Source organism: Kogia breviceps, chromosome 14 (assembly GCF_026419965.1).
Source record: "Kogia breviceps isolate mKogBre1 chromosome 14, mKogBre1 haplotype 1, whole genome shotgun sequence".
Taxonomy (NCBI): domain Eukaryota; kingdom Metazoa; phylum Chordata; class Mammalia; order Artiodactyla; family Physeteridae; genus Kogia; species Kogia breviceps.
The window spans coordinates 89409093-89425875 of NC_081323.1; the positions used below are offsets into that span (position 1 = coordinate 89409093).

General features: G+C 53.2%; 1 protein-coding gene across 9 annotated transcripts in view; it reads right to left on the reverse strand.

Moving 5' to 3' along the window:
• CHST12 (carbohydrate sulfotransferase 12) overlaps positions 1-16783 on the reverse strand; it is a 67279-nt gene that overhangs the window by 37892 nt on the left and 12604 nt on the right. For 2 of the 9 annotated variants that reach the window (XM_067012746.1, XM_059038560.2), the window contains exons 2-3: positions 12920-13123; positions 10409-12536 (exon numbers count right to left, since the gene is read on the reverse strand). The exons of 2 other annotated variants lie outside the window; for them this stretch is intronic. In XM_067012746.1, the coding sequence (XP_066868847.1) occupies positions 11194-12462 (1269 nt within the window). In that variant the 5' untranslated portion in view covers positions 12463-12536; positions 12920-13123 and the 3' untranslated portion in view covers positions 10409-11193. Of the gene's footprint in view, positions 1-8954; positions 12537-12919; positions 13181-16783 lie in introns of those variants that run through there. 5 more of the 9 variants (XM_067012745.1, XM_059038562.2, XM_067012744.1 and 2 more) reach the window with 5 other exon arrangements.

The window sequence follows — 16783 nt, forward strand, 5'->3', positions numbered from 1 at the left end:
ATTGCACTAGAGGTGCCCCCTCCCAGAAGGCGTTAGAGCCACAATTCCCCTTGTGCCAGCAGAGCTCTTCCCCTCCTCCCCTCCTGCTAGGGATTTGGGCCGTGCTGTGACAGCCAGCTCGCGGGTGAAGAAGCTGGGGCTTGAGGGTCTCCTCACATGAGACCACAGAGTCCGCCGGAGGCCAAGCCAGTGCTAGAGAGGAAGCCTGCGTTCCGTGGCAGCGCTCACCCTACCCCCCGGGCACACGCCCTGGACACACTCTTGGCCTCGCTGCACACGGCAGTGCGAGTACAGCCAGCCTGGTGACAACGTCCTGGAGAGTGTGGGTGGCACTGGGCCCCCAGGTGGAGTTACTGGAGGCAGGCGTGGGGATGAAGTCCCCCTCGGGGCCCCCCGCCGGCTCCCTGCCAGCCTCCACAGACACTCCAGAGCGGGGCTGGGCACAGGCGAAGCCAGAGACAAACCTCCTCCCCGACCACTGAGGGCTGAGCTGTGGGGAGCAGGAAGCCCACCTCTCCTGAGCCCTGGATGCCAGGCTGCTGGGCTCAGCACCCGTGGATCCACCAGCTCCGTCTTACGCTGCCGCTGACCGCTCACACGGGGCCGACTTCGCCACATCCTCGCCAACACTGTTGTCATGACGACGGCCACCCGACTGGGTGTGAGATGGTACCTCACCGTGGTCTTGGTTTGCACGTCCCTGACAGCTGGTGATGTTGAGCAGCTTCCATGTGCTTATTGGCCATTCCTGTGTCTTCTTTGGAGAAATGGCAATTCAAGTCATTGGCCCACTTTTGAATGAGATCATTTTTTAATGTTGAATTTTAGTTCTCTATATATTCTGTATATTATTCCCTTATCAGATATATGATTTGCAATATTTTCTTGCATTCTGTGGGCTGCCTTTTCACTCAGGTGACAGTGTCTCTTTTTTTTTTTTTGTGGTACGCGGGCCTCTCACTGCTGCGGCCTCTCCCGTTGAGGAGCACAGGCTCCGGACACGCAGGCTCAGCGGCCACGGCTCACGGGTCCAGCCGCTCCGCGGCACGTGGGATCCTCCCGGACCGGGGCACGAACCCGCGTCCCCTTCATCGGCAGGCGGACCCTCAACCACTGCGCCACCAGGGAAGCCCGACAGTGTCTCTCGATGCTCTGCACTCTCCTTGCACATGGACTCCCCAAGCCTCTGTCCATATACCGGAGGAAAGGATCTGCTCCCTCTCTCCCTGCTTCCTTGATCACAAGCAACGTAAGGTGCCGTCTGTCTCCTGGACTTGCTCAGCCGATTCCTAGGAGCCCTGGGGAGGCAGGCCCAGGGCCGAGCCCCAGACCCACAGCACTTGGGGCCGCGGCAGCGAGGCTCTGTGGGGACCCTCTTGGCCCCGTGGCCGAAGCCTAGAGGAACTCAGGAAGTCCATGTCTCTGGGCCGTCTTAGCAGCACGACTCAAGGCTTGCATCTCACCTCTACCTGGCACCTGGGCCCGTCTCCAGGCCAGGCCAGGTAACTACCATGCCACGTGGGTCCATCAGCCAGGCTGGAAGAAGTTCAGCTCGGAGCGGGGAGGGCTGGGGATGGAGAGTCTGGGTGGCCTGGTTTCTCATCGGCTGTGGGCACAGGGTCCCACACTTCCCAGGAGGATGTAAGGGTGCAGCGGACATGGCGGGGCACCCACTGTTCCCTTGGTTGGCGTTGCCCCAAGATCTTTGTACTGGAGCGCCTTCCTTTTGATCATGCCCCTGAGGTCTGTCTCTCAAGGGGCATCAGAACTGGCTCTGGGGGGAGCTCACGGCCACAGGTAGAGCCTCAGACAGCCCTGTCATCTCGGCAGATAAGGAACCGGCGACACTGAGCACGGCGCGCCTGGCTCTCCCTGGCTGCCACCCAAGTGGTGTGCGCTCTGCTGGAGGGGAAGGGGCCCCAGAATTAATTAACACATTTCAAGCAAGACTTCCTGGGCTCCCCAGACAGGCGCTGTTGCCCGGGGGTGGGGCCGCTCGCTGGGTTTGTCCTCTCCTCCGCTCTGCCCTGGGCCTCTCTGCCAACCCTCGGTCGCCCACGTCGCCCCACCTCCAGGACCTGCGGCTGGCCGTCAGCCCTGTGCCCTTCCCACCCACTCCCCACGCTTCTGTCGTCACCAGGCTGAGGGCCAAGGCACCCCAAGGCCCTGCCTGTCACCTTCCTCCAGCCACTGTCTCATCCTAGGTTGGCCTTCTTTAAAAGGCTGGGCCTGACACCAAAGCCCCCAAGGCCTGCTGGACCGACACGTGGCTGATGTGGACAGGGCAGGTGGGGGAGGGCCTGGGCCAAATGCCTCGATGGCAGGCAGCGCTCCTAAGCAGCGCACGGAAAGGCTGGGCTCAGCAGGGCCTTAGGGGCACAACGCCGGGGCTCTTGAGAACTGTGGGACCTGAACGGGTCATCACAGCCTCGCTGGGTCCCCATTTCCCCATCTGGAAAGCGGTGCCAATAATCCATATGATTATGGGTCCTGGTTCAGCCCACGACTTTACAAGACCCTTGCACGAAGCCCCAGCACTTCCAGCAATATGGCTTTGCCCAAATTAGCCCTCCTTCCTTGGAAAGTCTAGTCTCACGGCAACGCTCTCCTCGGAGTGTGATGCCCATGGACCACCTAAGGTCAGGATGAAAGGGGGGCCCTCACAGAGAGACAATCACTCATCAGCAAAGTGCCCCGCAGGGGACAGCTGGAGGAGAAACGACACACAGGAGTGGATTTGTGAGCCAGACGTGAGACCAGGGGGGCCCAGCCCCTTCCACCACCTGACTGAGGGCTGAGCAGCAGAGCTTCCCAAGGCCGCGATGGCCCCGCTCACCTTGGCCCCCCACCACGACGCCCCACGACACTCCCCACTCCACACCCCTGCCCTCTCCCCAAGCGCTGTGAGAGCGCTGTGCCCTGGGAAACATTTCTGGAAGATTTTAGAACCCAAACGTCTTTCAACCAAACCTTTCAGAAACCCAGACCACTTTCAAAGCCAACCTACTTTGAAACCCGACACTTTAAATCCACTTTTCGAATTTGTGCCCCAAAGTTTTGAAACCAAAATATTCTGGAAACCTCCTGGAAGCAAGATACGCTGGAAGAAAACCAATGGAAAATGGCAAAAAACGGCTTCATCTGGATTGTTTTTAAGCCCCCAGTTTTTGTAAACTGCTTTGAAGCAAAAGCGGTTTTGTCAAAGCCAGAGTCTCCGCTAGAATTTTCCTGGGAAGAAGCTCAGAGGTTTGAACTGAGTTCCCAGCAGTGCTTGCTTGTTCCTTAAGGACACACATCAAGTTGTAAAGAGGGTTGTGTCCGGATCTTGGGAGGAGTCTTGGATCTTCTGCTTTACCCGCTTCTCTCTCCAACTCGCCACCCAGCAATCTTCCGCTTAATACCGTTGTCCTCTAGTGACTGGGGCGGAAAACCCATCCCGGAACCACGCGTCAGAATCTGTCTCGACGAACCCGCAGCTTGTCCCTTCTGGTGTCCCAGTGGGCTGTTCAGCCTCGGTGCCAGATGAAGGGGCACAGAGTACCAGAACTCAGTGACCACGGGTCCCAGGTGGGCAGTGCAGAGATGAGTAGTAGAAATCCGATCTCCCCACACTTGAACCTGTCACTTGATTTCTCATCGTCACCGTTTTTCTCTCTCCGACAGGCCCAGTAAACACTACGGTGTCCTGGGTCTGGGGGGACTGCACTTTCCGCCCTGTGCTGCCACCACTCCCCTGGCTCGCGGTACCGAGGCAGATGGAGAGTGAGGTGCGGTGAAGGACACACAGAAGTACGGGGGCCGCGTGGAAGCCCTGCTTAGCGAGGGCAACAGTCTGCGGCCCGAGGGTCGGCGCCATCCTGGGTTTTACGTTACACCACGTTCCTTATGGTTCTCTTCAGGCTGCAGTTGACCCTCCGTGTTCGCGACCTCCGGCACGCCAGGCACTCCCAGCCTGGTGGCAGCATCACCCAGGGGCTCGGGTCTCCCAAAGCCATCTGAGTGTCAGGAGTGGCCTCTCCCCCACGAGGCAGCTAAGGTGCCACCTTCAGAGGAGACGTACGGCCTGCAGTTCGATGGGTAAGAGACGAGAGCTCTGCACGAACCACCAGAAGCCACCCTGGTTTGGGCCACGGGACCGGTGTTTCGCTCACGGCACCACACCGGCCCGCCCGCCCGCCAGGGGCAGTGAGCAGGGGGGCCGCCCCATCAGGGCTAACGCAAGGCCGGCGGCAGCGGCTCTGCCTTCATTACTATAATTTTACGTGGACTTAAGGAAGCAAAGCCAGCTGTGGAGTACCTCCTGGGTGCTACTCGCATGTATTATCAACTGTAAGCATTTCTGGCAATAAAAAGAATTGGAATGCAGTTCTGTAAGAAATTAAATACAGACTTACCATTTCTGGATGATACTCCAAAGAATTAAAAGCAGGACTCAAACAGCTACTTGCACAACTACATTCATAGCTGCATTACTCATAGCAGCCAAAAGGTAGAAGCAACTCTAGTTTCCATGGACAAATGATGGACAAAATGTGGTCCAGCCATACAAGGAAATACGATTCAGCCTTGTAACGGAAGGAAATTCTGACACATGGATGAACCTGGAGGACATGATGCTCAGTGAACTAAAGCCAGACACGGCAGGACGGACACTGTAGGATTCTGCTCATATGGGGTCCCTGGAGGAGCCAGATTCAGAGAGACAGAAAGTAGAAGGGTGGGTGCCCGGGGCTGGGGGAGGCGGAGGGGGGGTTGGGTTTAGTGGGGACAGAGCCTCAGTTTGGGAAGGTGCAATGTGTTCTGGAGACGATGGTGGTGATGGCTGCACAATAATATGGACGAACTTCATGCCCCTGAACTGGACACTTAAAAGTGGTTTTAAAAAGGTAAATACTATGCTATGTGTATTTTACCACAATTTTTCAAAGATTTAAACACCAGTTGAAACCATCACATCAACACCCCAATTCATCCAAGAAAAGGTATTCACAAGGTCAACTTTCTCTTTTCTTTTGAGAAACCCATTTTCCTAAATAGGATGGCCAGCCATCTAATGCTAAACGAAACAGCTTTATCATCATCATTATTATTTTACCGGGTGAAAAAAGCATTTTAAAGGTTCCTCCTCCAAATCTGCTTAAAAGATGTACTCTTGTTCAGGGCAGAAGCCCTAAGACTGAAAGTCTCTGCCATTCCCCTCGCTTGCCCCCTGGACGTGGCTTCTGGGTCCTGCAGGGCTGGGACCTGAGCTCGGCCGCGAGGGTGAGCATGCTAGCCATGGCAGCTAGCCCGCCTCTCGCATCTGGGAAGGTCTGGACGCTGATCCAGCCATCACACGCTCTGCCCCTCCTTCTCTGGTCTTCCCTCTGGGCCCGCGGGAATTCTTGAGATGAGCACGGCCAGCGGCCTCTGCTGACCCAGCCCAGGGCACTCACTGAGCACAGGCCCTCGCACTTGGAAGCTCTTGAGACACGAGCAGACTACTGCCCCAGAATCCAGGAAGGGCAGCCATGTCTCTGCTAACCCACCTCCTGTTTTGGAAGGTGCTTAGAGAGGGAAAGAGGCGGAGCCTCACCTTCTTTCATGCAAGGATTCAGAGCGGTTTAGACTCAGTACCACTTCAGAGGTGGTAGTTTCACACGATAGTAGCAATGAAAGCACAAAATGTATTGTTAGCTCCCCCGGCCCAAGACAAAGCCACAAAGAGACACAGAACTGCAGCACAGTCTCCAGGCCTCTGTCAAATGGCGTATTCTATCAGATCTACCTGAGCGTAAGTGGTCTTCTTTTGCGTTTTGATTACACAAAAACCTTCTATTCGTGTGTCGATGCATCACCACACACACAAAACGGCCGATAAGAAGGCCACTCGCAGACCAGTCTGCAGATCCCTCTGCTCCAGGGACCTCTGCTGGCCACCAGGGCCAGCACGTGCCCCTTGCCCCTCCGAGGAAGCCTTCTTCCCTTCAAAGGTCAGCAGCATCCCGCTCAAACCTGCACCCAGCCTAAGTGTGCTTAGTCCCCGAAGCAGCAGGAAAGTTCTGGATGCCCAGGCTCTGAGCTGGGTCAAGCACTCCCCAGAGATCTGAGCTATACACTTCAGACCCAGCACGCACGCTCACGGCCCTGCCAGCCTCCAACCAGGACTGCAAGCTCGCACACTCAGACGCTGTCAGGTGCAGACGCAGTAAGACAGGCCATGTTCATTCGTCACCGACCCAAGTCATCCAACAGATCCTTGTCCGCCAGCGTGATGGTGCCATCACCGTGAGCAAATACCCTCCAGATGGTGACCAGGACAGCCAAGTTGAATCATTTCGGGCAGGCCCGAGGGATGACATTTGGTTTGCATCTGAAGTACCCAAGGGCAAAGGCAGAGATGGGTTCAAAGCAGGTGTCTTCCTCATTAGCTTCCCTCTGGATGATGCATGATGAAATAATTCCCTGAAGAAAAAGTATCCCGCAGTCCCTTAATCTCTCTGCTGGTTTGAACTGGCATCCCAGGGGGCCCCTTTGCCAGCCACTGGGCCTTGGTAGAGTAAGGGAGTGTCTAGAAAGTTTCGTGATGCTGATAAACTGTTCACACCGACATGAACAACAGCCAGTATGCTCAGAAGGTCAATGGTTTCTCTTCACTAACGGGCCCTCTTTAACCCTAGTTTGTCGGATCCAGGGTAGAGATTAAATAGCGAGTCAGGATCCCGTATGCTAAATGCCAGAAATCCGGCTCAAGTGAGCTTAAGCGAGTGGAAACGACTGGCCCCCAACACCTGCAAAGCGCAGGTGGACCAGCTTCAGCGCACGTCCCCCAGGCCGTCTGCACTCCTCCCAGCCCTGTGCCCTCACCGTGCGGTCTGAGTCTCGGTGCAGCTCTTCTAGGAGTGGCTTCTGTCCCTCCAGTCTGGTAAAGCCCCCACCCAGAGGTTTCCAGCAGAGGCACTGGGACTGATGGGTCCAGAATGCATTGGCAGCCTAGCCAGCGCTAAGGCATGGCTGGGGATGGCCTTGCTCAAGTCTCCTGGGCTAAGAGTGAGGGAGACAGTGATGGGCTCTTTGACCAGAAGGAGGAAACTGTGTCGGCAAAAAACAACAGAAGTCGACCAGAAATAGTCCTCCCAAACTTCCCTTTGGGAGAAGCACTTCACATTTTTAGATGAATTATGTCTGTGCTGTCTAAGTTTTATCTGTTCATATTTTTAGGTTTTGGAGTGTGGGGTGGGCAGAAAAGGAAGTGTAGTTGATCAATAAATAGGCAATAATTACCCCCGGATAATTTGCTCGGGTGAGTTGACCCCCTCGGGTCTGCATGATATCTGGGAGCCTGTTCCTCTGCAGGATGGGGCCGTTGAGGAGAACAGACCATCCTGGACCTTCTGTCAAGAGCATTACACCACCCCTCTGAGACGCTCTCCTGTCCAGGTGGGGAGAGCACAGGCTGAGGAGCAAATCCCACCAGAAACCGAACTTCTTCCAGAGAAACTTAAGAAGGCGGCTCTGGGGATGTCAGCACATCCCCTGAAATCCTGCTGCTGGGAACCCATTTGGTGCCACGTTTAATAAACAGGGCCGGCACAGCTGGTCCAGAGCTAGGTCCCCCCCCCCCACAAAGGTGCAGCCAAGGCAGCAGATGTCTGGGGCCACGTGCCTGTTGGGGAAGGAAACAGCATGTTCACAGACTGCACACTTCACCTGTGGGGCCTTGGAACCACAAGAGGGAGACATCCATGAGCTCCCAGCCACCGCCAGTGGCGGACCAGCCTGCTTCTCTCCTCCACTCTGGTCTCCAGCCCACGAAGGCTCTCGAGGTGACAAGGGGGTGGGGGGATGAAGGGCAGGGAAGGGACAGGGCAGCCTGGCCAGCTCCTGATGGACACAGGCCTCCCTCAGCAAAGGGCCGTGGGAGCCAAGCATGAACACAGCAATCCTCGTTCTCTCTGAGAGGAAAAGGACGCGACAGCATCCTCCAAAGGGAAGAGAGAATACAGGAAGGGGATATAAACACGTTATTATTCTCTGAAACAGAGGTGAACACTTAGTTCCCCAGAAATAGTGCAAGTTGTCCTCATGAGCCCCACAGACAACACGGTGCTTAGAAAGTGCCAGAAGTCACAGGGAGTGAGCTCTAAGCCCACCCAGGGTCAGTCACCGAACCTCCACCAGCCCTGGCCACCTTATTATTAAACACGCGGGGAGAATGACGGCAGCCGTCCTGGCTCACAGCCCGGAACGAGGCTCAAACAGCATCAATCATCTCCTCACTCACTCAATAAACAGTTACCGTGTGCCCACGGCGTGCCAGGCCCTGCTCCAGGCACGGGATGAATGGGAAGGAGACTCAAACTGTGATAGGGGTTATCAGTGTCCGTGTTTGAGTGCAGAGATTCGCCTCTAATAAAACCCGGGGAAGCACAGTCCTGGAAACCTCAGGTGGGCCCCATGTGCTTCGGGAGGGAGCTTCCCAGGGCAGGCAGGTCAGACAGGCATGCTTCTCACAGCTTCTGCTTTGCTCTGTCCCCAAAACGCCTGGCCTTCTTCCCTTAGGCTCCTGTCCCATCCCAAGGATGGCAATGCCTGCCCTGCCCCTTCCAGCCCCGTGCTCCCTGCTCAGCGGCTCAAGGGCAGCCCCTGCAGTGGGGAGGCCAGGGCAGCCCCTCTCACTGCCCGTCAGCAGCAGAGCTGGGTTAGAGTCCCACCTTCACCAAAGTATGGATGCAGGTGCACACTCACCGCACTGGGGAGAGAAGTGAGACCCCAGCCCTTGCGGAGAAACAAGCTTAAAATTCTCCAAATAGTAGAAATTCCTTACAAATGGATGGGAAAAGCAATACAGCAGAACACTGCCTAAATACTCATTAGAAGCCACAAGTGGATACGCCGTATCAATGCGTGAAAAAGTGTACCAGACGCTTTCAGAGCCAAGAGGACCAGCAGTATCTCTCTCTCACTGACCCTCCCCGCCCCCCCCTCGGGCCCCAACAAGTGTGCTAAACACCTGGGCGAGGTGGAAAACGCACAGCACCGGGGTCAGGAGGCCCAAGTCCAGGGCAGGCTCGGACGCCCACAGCCTTGCGTGCTGGGCGAGTCTCTCCTGCACCCTCTCCCTGACTGTGAACAGGCACAGCGCCCTGGAGGCTCAGAGATGACACGAGAAAGGATTTTGTACCACAAATCACAGTGTTATTAGGACTGGGGGTAAATGTGTTGATGAGGGCTGGAAGACGGAGGCAAAATAAAGAATTTTAAGTTTATGGAATTGTTTGGTTAAATTGTCTAATTGTACAGCATCAATTTAAAAAATTTTATAGTATCTTAGCTGAAAAAAACACGGAGCCAAATTCCTCTACAAGATACTACCGTGTGGGTCAGGGAAATGGCACAGAATAAAAGGAACGAGTTGTCAGGCTCACGCCCCGGAAAAAGGCGAGGTGCGGGCTTCCCCTCTCTTCCTGGAGCCTGTCTCACCGCCCCCCACACCCAGACCAGGAGGACCTTCTCTGCCATCACATCCTGAGTCGTGCCTCCGGCGCAGGCAGCAGCTGGGCCCCTGGCACAGGAATCCGGGTGGCTGTGTGGGTGCAGCTGGCATCCACCCCAACAGTCCCTGGGCCTCAACATCCCTGCAAACATGCCCCCGACACCCAGAGAAACCGACCTCCTGGGTAACTATGCAAAGAAGCAGGAATATAGAAAGAAGGGGATGTGGCCCTGTCCTTAAAAAGCTCACAACCCATTGAGCTTTGACATCCGTCTGAATATTCTCGAAATGAACACACTTCAGTGAAAAACGCCCAACAGAGGCAGGTGCCTCTTCAGACAAGTACTCTGAGACTGGACTCCTCAAGTTCGTGTACCGGCTGCCGACTGTCTTACGGAGAGAAGGGAAGCTTCCAAAGGAAGTGGTGGTTTCTAATACTGTGGAGCCCCAAGCTGCAAGGTGAGCACCGGAGGCCCGGGCTCCAGCCACACACAGCAGCACCTCGCAGCTGGGAAAAGCAGGGCCACCACCCGCCAAGGACACCCGGGGGGGGGGGGGGCGTCTTCCACGCGTTCTGCCAGCTCGTCAGGAACTGGGCGTCTAGGACCAAATGCTACAGATTAAGAAGACACGGTCGAATGTGATGCCCAAACGCCACGAAATGACCGCACGCTTCTCACCAATTACGGGTTCAGAGCAAAACCTGCAAAGGAATTTGAACCAGATGTTCAAGAAGAGCCTTCCTGGACTAGCACACACCCTCACCAAGGCAGGGCCATCGAACATGAAGACTCCTGTGTCATTTATGTCCTCGAGGGAACGTCCCTGAAGCTGAATCGAACCAGCCAGCTTGGCAATGAGACTCCCACCTGAGCGTCGCCCTGCTGATGCTGGGGACGCAATCTAGGGATAAACTCCTACCACACCGCCCCTGCTACTGCAACTCCTTACGTCCGTGACTGACAAATTAAAGGAGGCAGCTGGAGTTAAAATCCAGCCTCTGTGACAGTGACCTGGATGTCTGATTTACCTTCGATAGGATCTCAAGTATGAAACCCTTCCTAACAGCCTTCCCTTTTCACATGTATCATCTAATAAGAGAGCTTTCACTTTTGAAGGATTTGTCTGCCACCCTTGCACAAACACAGTGACGCCGGATCTCAAATTCAAGTTCCTCCTTTTTGCTGAAGACAACCATGAACCCTGCCTTCCTGAAATCGAGATTCTGAGGCCTAAGCGTCAGCCATTACGTCGCTTGGAGCCCCTTAATGAGCCTCTGTTGCTCCAACGAAATAACCACGAGCGCAGGCGGACGGGGCAGATGAAACCTTTTACTCCACCATTTCCTTCTCCACTTTGCATATTAAATATCTGAAATATATTAATCTTAGAAAACAATATTAACACAGTACTCAGTGAATACAGGGAGGGAGTAAACAGCAAGTCTAGACTGCAAAATCGTGGGGTATTTTACAAACGAGAGTGTGGGTGTGGTCAATTCCAGGTGTTTCCAGCTGACTGGCCAACAGGAGCACTGTGGAATTCTGCGACGTGTCACACCAGGAGAGAAACAAAGCCATATAAAAATATATGCGGCAACGCACGGCTCCATCCTCCGGGAGATGGTCGCGGTACCACAGGCCCTTCATTCAGGTTTAAAGTAACAACACAAAAGCACTTTTTTTTTTTTTGGTGTTCAGGATTTTCCCCTAACGCCTTCAGTCTCTAAGTAGATTTTCAGGCTTGGGGTAGCCAAAGAGGACAAAATCTGCTTCGTAGAGTTTGTAAAGCTGCTGCCTCCAGGCCAGGGGAATTTTGGCAAACCAGCCTTCCTCCCAGCTGCTGGCAGTTCTGTTCCGGTAACTCGGGGGGAACTGGAGCAGCTTGTCCACCTTGAGAAGCCGAAGCAGCTGGGTGGCATCCTGGTCCAGGGTCTCCAGTTTCCCCACAAAGTCATAGTCTATCTGGCAGGGGTGGCAGAGGCGGTGCACCTGCCTCCAGTGCTCGTTGAAGGGCGCCAGCTTCTCGGTGTGGGGGTCCAGCAGGTACTGGATGAAGTTGGCGAAGGACACCCTGAGGCCCGCACTGAAGGCCTCGCTGACCGACTTGGGCAGGCTGGTGTGGTTGGAGTACATCTTCAGCATGGGGACGGCGAACTTCTGGTAGAACTCTTCGTTCTCCAGCTCGAACTTGCTGCGGAAGGCCGAGATGAGGCGGACGAAGGGGTCCCGCACGAACAGGAACTTGGTGTACTTTTTCAGCTTAACCTTCATGAGGTGGCGGGAGAACTTCCCGTAGCGGCGCCAAAACTTGTTGAAAGTCAGGTGGGTGCTGGAGTTGTGGACGTACTCCCGGGGGATGTCCAGGGGGTCACGGTAGGGCGTGCCCTGGTCCGAGAGGCTCTGGCTCAGGACGATCATCACACGCTTCCAGTTGGTGCAGGCCACCTTGGGCACATAGCAGTAGATGACGCCGTGGCGGTCGTCCACGATGAGGTGGTTCAGCTCGTAGTTGGGAATGTCATCAAAAGAGCGCTCCTTGGTGGGGAACACAAAACTGGCGTTGGCACAGAAGCCCCTCAGCACGCTCCTCCGTTCGGCCTGCCGCCTGTCCGGGTCCGGGCTCTGCGGGGCGCCGTGGCTGGACCAGTCGTAGCCCCTCACGCTCTCTTCCAGGTTGCTGAGCACAGGCCTACTGGAGGCCAGCGGGGAGGGCTGCTCCACCTTTTTACCCAGAAGGCTGTTCTGCTTCGCATGAGCACTGAGGAGCTTCTCCAAAATCTCCTCAATGCTGGCGGTGAAATACCTCTCGTCCCCTGGCTTGGGGCTGGGGAAGGGCTCCAGGATATGAGGCCTGGAGAGGGAAGCGTGCAGGTAGAAGTGGGCGGGGCCCATGTTGTCCCAGTACACGATGATCAGGAGGATCATGAAGACGGACCCCAAGACCAGCCACAGGCGGAAGAACCGGCTTTTGGTCATTGTGTCCATGGATGCGGGGGCCTCTTCCCCGGATCCTTTCACTTCAGCTTCCTGTAGAGACTGGACGCTGCCCTCTGAGGAAGCTGGAAGGCAACAGAAACCAAGTTAAAGGTTAAGGTCTTCTCGCAGCCTGTGGTCCTTATAGGATGGTGCCTGCTGCCGTCTCAGACCCAGTGGCCCTGCTTGTCCGTCCCTCCTCCACCCTCCGTGAGGTGGACTTTGCGGGGCTGCAGCTTCTCCAGGTGATGTGAGCCATGATGCTTAGGAAGGCCTAGAGGGTGAGTGCGACTGGAGAGGTGACTGGAGATCCCTTACACCGCACTGAAAGGGGGAGGCCGGACCCAGACCAGCCCCCGGGCGGGAACACAGACCCTCGTGAAGAGTGGGTGTGAGAATGAAAGGAGAGGCGGAGGGAAACAAAACATGGTAACAAGAAAGTTAAAGCTCAGTGCAATGCTGAACTCACCCCTTCTCCCGCCCAAACCCCTTCTTCTGTGCACACGTCATCCAAACAAACACCTGAGACGGGCCCCCGTATGAGGCCGACAGCGTGCTGTGAGCAGTGCAGGCTTCGGCCGGCTCTCAGCCTCCTGGTCCACAGTACCTGTACGAGGGGGGGCTGTGCAGGCTGGAAGTGAGATTCGTGTCGGGGCTTCAGCTATCTGGAAGGCTGTCACATGGGAGAGAGAGCAGCTTCAGAAGATACAACTCAGAAACTGAGTCGAGCCTAAGGAAAGAACACTAGTAATTATAAGTGGGCCAAAACCCAGAACGGGCTGTTTTTTAAGCCATACTAGGACTTCTATCACTGCAGGCATCAGGGCACAGACAGACAGAGCGCGTCTTGGGGTGTTCTAGGGGAGGGTCCCGCACTGTGCACCCTCTGACACATCTCCCAGTGTACACTTCTGAGTCTATATTCCGCGTATACATTCGACTATGTACCTGGTATCTAATACATTTTCATAAAATGAACCTAAAAGTTCATTAGGCAGAAATTTGGGTGCAATCTCTATCCACCTCTGCAGCTGTTGTTTACTCTTAATTCACTTTTTTTAAATGGAAAAAGTAATACATACTTAGGGTAAACAGGTCAGCAGACAAAGGGTGGTGTGGGCTTTTACACATAAGGAGCTGAAGCGACCATCTGACAGAGAAGAGCACATTCTCGGGTCACCATCACCTCAAGCAGTGTTTCCTGAGCCCTAAGAGCTCGTCATGAGCTCCCACAGAAACAGGAAGAGCAGAAAACTCTGGTGACCCCTACCCTGAGGGGTGGCGATCGCACCTCCTACACACACCCACTCAGGGCTGTCGGCCATGTGCCAGAGTCACACAGCTAGATATTTATTATATGTTATATATTTATTACGTAATTGTTACACATTTTAAAGGTAATAACCATGCTACAAACATCAGGAAACAGGAAACAGGATTACAGGTGAAATGTCCTGCTGTCTCTTGCACAACTGCTGCTGGTACTTTAGCTCATTCCCTTCGAGTGGGTCGTGGGTGTGAGTGCAATAAGAACAAGCAACACTGCAACAGCTTTTAATACGCTTTTAATGGTAATGGTTAGGATCACACAATTTTACAGCCTGTTTCTAAAACTAGATCATAAGCACCCATGTCATTAAAGTTTTCAAGACCATCCCTTCTCAAGGATGTGCAAGGGCGAACAGTTTATAAAGATGAAGGTGAAACCATATTAAAAAAAAAAAAAAAAAGTTTGCCAAAGGCTGAGAAAGCAGCAAAGGGAAAAAGTAACTTAAAATGTCAAGTGAGGGCTTCCCGGCTGGCGCAGTGGTTGAGAGTCCACCTGCCGATGGAGGGGACACGGGTCCGTGCCCCGGTCCGGGAAGATCCCACATGCCACAGAGCGGCTGGACCCGTGAGCCGTGGCCGCTGCGCCTGCGCGTCCGGAGCCTGTGCTCCGCAACGGGAGAGGCCACAACAGTGAGAGGCCCGCATACCACACACACACACACACACAAAAAAAGTCAAGTGATTTAAGAGATCAGTTTTCAATTTTAAGATCAAGACTAATAAAGAGAGTAGAGATGATGCAGCATCACAGTTACATCTTGTGGACACAGGCATAGCCACAGATCAAGGATCGTGCTATCGGCCACATACTTATGCTAAGTACCAGAACCACCTGGCCTGATAACCTAAATACCTTGACTTATTTTTCAGCCAAGAAGTAGCATATGCACGTTAATAAATGCCAGCGCCTACAACATTTTGTAAAAACTCTGACTCTCTTTACTAATAATTTAATAAGACTTCAATTTAATTGCAAGGAAAAGACATGGTCAAATATTTTTCGGATAATTGCTATATATTGATAATATCTTCTTAATAGCAGCTGCCATTTGTCGACCTCTTACTGTGTGTCAGGCACTAAGATGCGCATTTTACACACGTATGTTACTGCAGGCCCTCTGCACACAATCTGCGGTGGCGGTGCAGCATAATCCTCTTACAGTTGAGAAACTGAGGCCAATCAGCGCATGAAAAGATGCTCAATGTCACTAATCATTAGAAAAATGCAAATCAAGACCACAGGAGACACCACCTCACACCCACCAAGATGGCTACTGAAAACAAAAACAAAAAAACCCAAACCAGAAAATAACAAGTACCGGTGAGGATGAGAAGGTGAAACCCTTGTACACTGTTAATGGGAATGTAAAATGGTGCAGTCACTGCGAAAATAGTATAGAGGTTCCTCAAAAAATTAGAAATAGAATTGCCACATCAAGTTACCATGTGATCCAGCAATTCCACTTCTGGGTCTATACCCACAAGAACTGAAAGCAGGGTCTTGAAGAGATATTTGTACACCCATGTTCGCAGCAGCATTACTCACAGTAGCCAAAAGGTGGAAGCAACCCATGTCCATCAGTGGGTGAATGGATAAACAAAATGTGGTCCATCCATACAATAGATTATTATTCAGTCTCAAAAAGGAAGGAAATTCTGGCGCCTGCTACAACATAGATGAACCTTGAAGACATGATGTTCAGTGAAATAAGCCAGTCACAGAAAAGGACAAATACTGTGTGATTCCACTTATATGAGGTCCCTGGAGGAGTCAAATTCATAGAGACAGAAAGTAGAAGGTGGGGGCCAGGGGCTGTGGAGGGGGATGGGGAGTTAGTGTTTAATGGGGACAGAGTCTCAGTCTGGGAAGATAAAATGAGCTCTGGAAATGGATGATGGTGATGGTTGCACAACAATATGAATATGCTTGATGTCACTGAACTGTACACTTAAAAATGGTTAAGGTGGTAAATTTTATGTTAAGTGTATTTTACCACAATAAAAACAAATTGGAGGGAAAAAAATGAATTAGAGCTGTAACAGTGGACTTGGAGGAATTTCCAAGAGGTATTGTTGAATGAATAAGGCAAATGTAGGATAGTGTGCAAAAACTAAACAAAGCTAAATATGGTAGAGAGCTGTAACAGAGGCTAAACTTGGAGCCTGCTGCCGAAGCCACAAGCTATGCTTACAACCTTGTGCAAAAGCTCCACAAGCCGACTTTACCTGCAATTTGCTTATTAAGCAAACAAAGTTTTAAAAATTTATAATTGGGGGGCTGTTGCACAAAAGCAAGACAGGTCTTCCCCTGGGACAGCCAAAACCCTGTCTGGTTATTCAGTGGGGAGACTGGTCCCAAGAGCCTTGTCTTGCCCTGGAGTCCTGCCACGTCACAGCCCCTTCCAGGCCTTTCTAAATCAAGGGGATGAGCGCCTACACACCAAGCTGAGGCAGCGTTTACCGATGAAGCTGAGGCCATGGTTCATTTTTAACATCAAGGAACAGGGCAGTCCTTTGTGTTGTCATTTCTAACCTCAAACATGCCACAATAACAGCATGGAAACAAGACTGGCTGAGTGTATTAAATGGCCTGTGAGAGCAGTCCTTGGAGAAGAAAGGACTGTGGCTACTTTAAAATATGCATGGAGCACAAGTTCCCAGCTTCTCGGAAGAGTGGAGAATAGAGTCAAGACTACCACACAGCATCGCCAGCAACAAGTTTTACTTTTGAAAAGGGAGTAGGACATCTAGGAATTTCTGGCCCAGGTGCCTGGGCAGCTCCAGCTGGACAATCTGGGTAACACGTCCTTGTCTTCTGGGGGTGAGAGCAGCACAGTGGGGAAAGCCAGGCTGTGAACCGAAGACTCTGCTTCAAAAACATGTCAGGGAACAACGATGACCTCATAAGGTAATTTTTCATTCAAAAATAGAGCATTGGTTCCGAACATAATAAATCTCCCACCATTTCAAAACGCAGTCAACAAAAAGCCCCACATGGGCTTTC